Genomic DNA, 5,967 nt, shown 5'->3' on the forward strand with positions numbered 1-5,967 from the left:
CAAGATGGGGTCCCTGTTTCATTATCACAAACCCACCGTCAGTTCCAACAAGTTCCTATAGCATGTGATGTTCCCCCAGTAACCCATTTGATCATTTTAGTCTAGTGTAGTAGTTGAGGAGCTGTTAATAGACAACCTGAAAAGAACTGAGAAGAAAATGCTGGGTCATGTCAGGGTCTGTGCCTTGTTGACTTTATCAGAGAAATATGATTAATGTTATTGGTGCTAAAGTACAGACCCAGAGCTTTACACAAAGAATCAGCATTTGAGAGTGTTAGGGGTAATGTGCTGCCAATGAGATTTAAATTTCACTTGGATCCAAGTGGCTTCCTCCTTGTTTTAATTTGCTCGTGAACTCATCAGATGACCAAAAGGTTATTACACCCCTGAGTATGGGAACAGAAAATGCTAGATCCTTGGCTTAGCATAAAACAAATAAAGATGACTTGTTTCTTCTAAGAATATTGATAGTCAAAGTAACATGAAGCAGAGTTAGACTTTATTGCTTGGGTTGTTAATTTACTGATAACCAAGGTTTTAGTAGGAAGTAAAAAGACATCAATGTTGCCACCAGCATTTGGGATGGATCCAGAGATGGCAGTCCGTCAGATACTGGATGGGATTGAAAGGTTATTACCATTGGAATCAATAAATAATGAAAGTGATTGAGGAATAGTTTGTTAAGTGCAATACACAATTATTCCATTAATAGATTTTTATGCTAGAAAAAGGTTTTTTTTAGATGTTATTGCTTATATTTAATTGGACCATGCACTTATGGGATGTTAGAGAAAAATATTTAAATGTTAAAGTATCTGACAAGGAATCAAAGCAATTAAGTTATATAAGTGAAACCACCAGAAACAACAGGGAAAGCAAATACAGTGGTATCTTTTCTGTAGCCCTCAATCTTGCCACATTCCAGGGGAGAAGCCTAAGGGGGAAATATTGCAAAAACTTGCAAATATTAGCAACAAATAACATTGTTTGACCAAGTTTTACCAGTCTTCAAGGATTACATAAATCCTATACAGGTGGGGGAAAAAAAGTTTCATTTTCAAGCCTGGCCTGGTTCTGATATTTTTTCCATTTTCATCTCTTACTGGCTCCATGCTTCCTGCCAAATTTCAGCAATCACATACATACTCACATGCATACACATATATACATACATACATGCACATCACACGCTGTGCACATGCACACACAGTCGCTAGGGCATGATGCACATAGCCCCTGGATGGCAAGCTGTGAGCTGTGGTCCCAGACCAAGACCCCTTTGCCCTTGGCCGGCATTGTTGCTTACAGAAAGGAAAACGGAGGAGGCATAAAAGCAAGGCAGAAAATGTCCATCTCAAAGCTGCTCTTCAACCATATTTATTGAGAAGGGAGGGGAAGGGGTGAACATCCAGGACTGGGTCTTGGGGGTGTCCAGCCCATGCAAGTGGCCAATATCTTGTCTGCAGGCAGAGCTGCTCCGGATGGATCACCCGAAGTATGTCAGGGCTCCCTGGAAAGAAGAAGTCAAGCTTGAGTGTCAGTCACCCTCAAATTGCCACTGGGAGAATTTGGGTGGCACTGGGGAGAGATCACAATGCCGAGCTGGAGTGGCCACTAGGACAGCGTGTCAGGGGCAGCATGCATGCAAGGTTGACTGGCAGCCTCCCCCATGAGCAATGCCTTCCATACCTTACTCCCTCACCCCCCAGAGCCACCCTGCAATCAGATACGATCAGCCCCATCTACAGGGCTCCGTGGAGTCAGATAAGGAACAAGTTCCTCTGGCAGGGCTGTGACAGCTCCGGGAGGAGGCTGAGGGCTTGAGCACTCCCGCTCTGCAGAAGAGGGCAGGGAGGGGTGCCCACACGGAGAAATGTCTAGGGAGCTCTGTTACCATCAAAGTCTTCAGGACGCCCACAGTCTCGGGGCCTAACTCAGCCAAACACCTCGTGGACCCCTCTAGGAGACGATCCACAGGGACCCCCATGCTGGCCAGCATTAACTTTAGCGGGTTGAAGGGTCTCAGAAGGGGGCTGGCCACGGCGTCGACCACAGCTTCGGCAGCAGGGGCAATGGCAGCTACAGGTTTGTCTACAGGCTTGAACACCGTGTCCACAAGGAAAGCGGCAGCTGCAACACACAAGGAGGGAAGAATCACCTACCTGGGCCTCCGTGGCCACGTGATACCTGCCGAAGATGCTCTTGTTGGTGCCTGAAGAAACCTTTATAACTTGCCCAGTGTCACCCTCTCACTGGTGGCTGACCTGCGCTGGGTACAGGGAACACAGAGTACCTGAACCAGCCCCAACTCTGGAACAACGAGTACTAGCCTCCTGAGGGGTGGCCCTGGGGCTAGAGAGCCATGGTCCAGCAAGAAGATGGCTGGAAGGAGGACAGAGACAGTGGCCTTGGAGAGTTGAGGATGAAAAGGCTGACTCGGGGGCCCAGAGGTTTCCCGAGGAGGGAACACAAGCTGGGTGAGGAGGTGGCCCCGGCAGAGTAGAAAGTTTGGGTCGTCAGACTAGAGAGCAGCCTGGGGAGAAACCAGGGTCGGTAAGCAAAAAGGAGACACAGGCTGGGCGGGGCGTGATAGGAGGCCACAGGGTCCAGGCAGGTTGACTTCAGAGGACCTTGATGGCCGCAAAAAGGGGAGAACTTAGCTCCCCCAGAGGGTGGAGATCCCTGAGAGGCAGTTAGCAGGGGGTTACCAGGTTCCTCTTGGCAATAGGGACAGAGCTAGGGAGGCCAGTGTGGGGGCTGGACCCCAGGGTGAAGGGGGAGAATGGAGGTCCATGCCAGGGTCCCAGACACTCACCCGTGTTGCTTAACAGGGCCACACAGAGACCCAGGAAGGCAGCGGCGAGCTTCATGGTCCTGAGAGGCTCCGCAGATACTGCCAGGCTGCAAGGGCAAGCTTCTGGAAGTCTGGCCTGTGGGCTTCCTATACCCTGTCCTCTCCCCCTCCAGGGGCTGGGCCTCACCCCATCTTCCTGATACACACTGTTTGCTCAGCCTGGGCCAACTTCCTGCTCTGGCTGGTGGGCCCTAGGACACTTGTGCCCCCCAGCCTGCCCCATTTTGGGGGGACTTCCTCTTGGCAGGGTGTCCAGGACAGAAGGCCTCGCCCTTCTCCTGAGAGCAGGAGCCAAGGCTGTGGTTTGTCTCCACAAGCCCCCCTCCCTGCTTGGCCTTCGCAGCTGGTGCTTTCTGGTCTGAACCAGCACCTCACAGCAGTGCTGTGGGGTCAGCAGGCTGGGACGTCAGCCAAGGTAGGGGAGATGCATCCACCTCGGGGCTGGGTGATGTGTACAGGACCCAGGGCTGGGAAGCTGCGGTCTGTCTGTGGTCTCTCCCACCCCCTTTCTCCTAATCCTTCCTCTTACTGAGTGGGCTACCAATTCCAGACCACAGAGATGCCTTGTGGGTCCTTCTGATCATGGGTAGCCAGGGTACCTGAGAGAAGAATCTGGGTAGTCCCTAGATGGTCAAGTGTTACTTCTGAACACCCTTCCTTAGCTACCAGCCACTTTCCCATTTTTAAAGTTAGTCTCGATGCTGGTGGATGGACGCATGCGTATTCCAGAGTTACTCTGGAAATTCTCAAGCACCTGCCATATACTGAAATCTGACAGAGAGGAGACAAAACAGAAGTTTTCCTATGAAACTAGCTCTTGAGTTGGGAGGATGTGACTTTTCAAGGAGTACCCTGGATACCTGTGTTGTAGTGGCAAAAAAAAAAAAAAAGCAAAGGCCCCTAATCTCAATGTAATTTATGGAGGACAGTGATTGTCTTAAACACGACAAAGCAAAACAAAGACCAAGACAAGTCATCCAGATGAGGGAGACCATTGGCATGAGGCCACCACGGTGCTCCAAAGGTTCACAGACAGCCGACTGCTTAGATCGGACACGGGAGGACAGGAGAGATGGTCCCAGGAGCACGGCTGGCAGCAGGTCCCTACATCGCAGTTGTAGCTGAGACTACAGGCATGGGACTGGGAGCATGATTGAGTCTTATACATTATGCTAGATAAAAAGCTTACAGGCGTGGTTCAGGGCCCTCTCCCAAAGGCTGTCAGGGTATGATTCATGACTATGCCACCCTGCTACCTCGGCTTTCTCAAGGACCCACACAGACTAGTCCCCTAGCCCCAGGAGAGTGATCGTGTGCCATTCTCTAGAGCACTCTGCTTGAGGGCCAAGGCTCTTCACAGTGCTGGTTAATGGCCAAAAAGAACTCAATGGTGACTGCCTACATGGAGACTAAAAATGGATTTAGGGTTTCTACTGTAAACCAGACCTTTGTGAAAATGTAGCCTTCAGAATTTTAGATTCGAGTACTCCTATTATACCTTACTTTAGGAGCCCTGGTGGTATAATGGTTACGTATTGGGCTGCGATCAGCATAGCCAGCGATTCGAAACCACCAGCAGCTCTATGGTAGAAAGACTGGGCTTTCTGCTCCCAGAAATGGTTCCGGTCTCAGAAACGCACCGGGGGCTCAGCACTGTGAGTCAGCACGGACTCAATGCAGTGAGTGTACCTTAGTTGGTAGACATGCCTTTACTTTTGCAGCCAGGTTTGGGTCTCTGGCTGCTTGTAGCTACTGGGGCCATAGCGTGAGACCCTGCTACAACCAACTCTGCAGGTCTGTGGTAGCTTTGTGTCACCTGGCTGTGTCTTGTTAGTAGTAAGTTTTGTCATTTGTATATTACTATTGATTTCTTTTTTTCCCCCAAACCCATTTTATTAAGATAAACAGTATATCCTATCCGTAAAGGATATACAGATATCATCCCATAGTTCAATCACATCAAGCAGCATTGTACAGTGGCTACCACAATCAGTTTCCAAACAATTTGCTTCTTTCTTGACATCCCTTTTACTGCCCCCTTCCCACCCCACCAAACACACAGCGTACCCCACAGAAGCCCTTACTCTTTAGGTCCATCAATCCTGAGTTTCATTTACTGAAAACAGGAAACCGTGTGACTCAAATTCAACAGGGTGACCCCCAATGACATAACACATCCGAGGTAAGCCCCAATATGAACAAACAAAAAAAAACAACGTTGACAATCAGGCCTAACGTGTATCCGAGGGGAGATGAACTGACAAGGACTTCACCGGTCACGCCAGGTTCATCCTTCTCATCTTCTGTACTCATCTCTCCAAAGCACTCTGTAACCAGTTTCTTCCATCCCTCAGTTAGGGAGAGAGGGGATCACCAGAGGCTTATTTCCTGTGTGCGTCTCACAAATGTATCTGGGCTCCCACTGGCATCCATCGCCTTCTGTACAGCGGAGTCTCACAATTTAGCCTCTGATACGGATCCTCCTTCTACTTCGGAGAATATGGGTTCCAGCGCTGCTGATGGTGTGCTTCTTCCACGTGGACTTAGTTGACATCTCACTTAAATGGCTGCTTGTTTGGAAACAAGGCTTTAAGACCCCAGACGCTATTTTATCTGATTGCTGGGCACCATCTAATTTCTTCACCACATTTTGCTGTAGCCCATTTCTATAAAATCTTCACCATATGTGCTATAGCTGTTTTCCCTTTCTGAGGGTGAGTATCGAGTAAGACCATGATGTAAGAACTAATTGTTCTTAAATTGAAGCTAGGATTTAGTGTGAGCCCCAAACCCATTCCTGGTTCTATGTTTTTTTAAATCTGCCTTTAGCTCCTTTTAGAGACCTCCTTGTTAATTGATGGTAGATCTTCTGTTAATATTGTCATTAATTAGCCCTGGCACTAACTTTTTATAACACTATTGAGACAGGGACACCGGGCCAATGTAGGCTAACTGCATATGGCAGTACTTGAATTATTCACTTGTACAGAATGAATCCTTTGGTGGCTGGATGCTGTTTATACAAACAATGGGAGTTAGTTGTCAAGGAATATTTAAAATAATATTCACTGACAATGTCAGTCACAGGTTTGCTAGAATAATATATATCTTAA

At 48.4% G+C, this 5,967-nt stretch overlaps 1 protein-coding gene across 1 annotated transcript; it reads right to left on the minus strand.

Moving 5' to 3' along the window:
• Positions 1 to 1,486: 1,486 nt before the first annotated feature.
• Positions 1,487 to 2,870, minus strand: SCGB3A1 (secretoglobin family 3A member 1). The gene is made up of 3 exons (XM_013005056.1): positions 2,816 to 2,870; positions 1,895 to 2,130; positions 1,487 to 1,510 (listed from the first exon to the last, which is right to left on the minus strand). The coding sequence occupies exons 1-3, from the start codon at positions 2,868 to 2,870 to the stop codon at positions 1,487 to 1,489; spliced, it is 315 nt and encodes a 104-aa protein (XP_012860510.1).
• Positions 2,871 to 5,967: the final 3,097 nt, after the last annotated feature.

Source organism: Echinops telfairi, unplaced genomic scaffold (genome assembly GCF_000313985.2).
Source record: "Echinops telfairi isolate 266 unplaced genomic scaffold, ASM31398v2 ScPeMD7_7469;HRSCAF=8507_0, whole genome shotgun sequence".
NCBI classification, from domain to species: domain Eukaryota; kingdom Metazoa; phylum Chordata; class Mammalia; order Afrosoricida; family Tenrecidae; genus Echinops; species Echinops telfairi.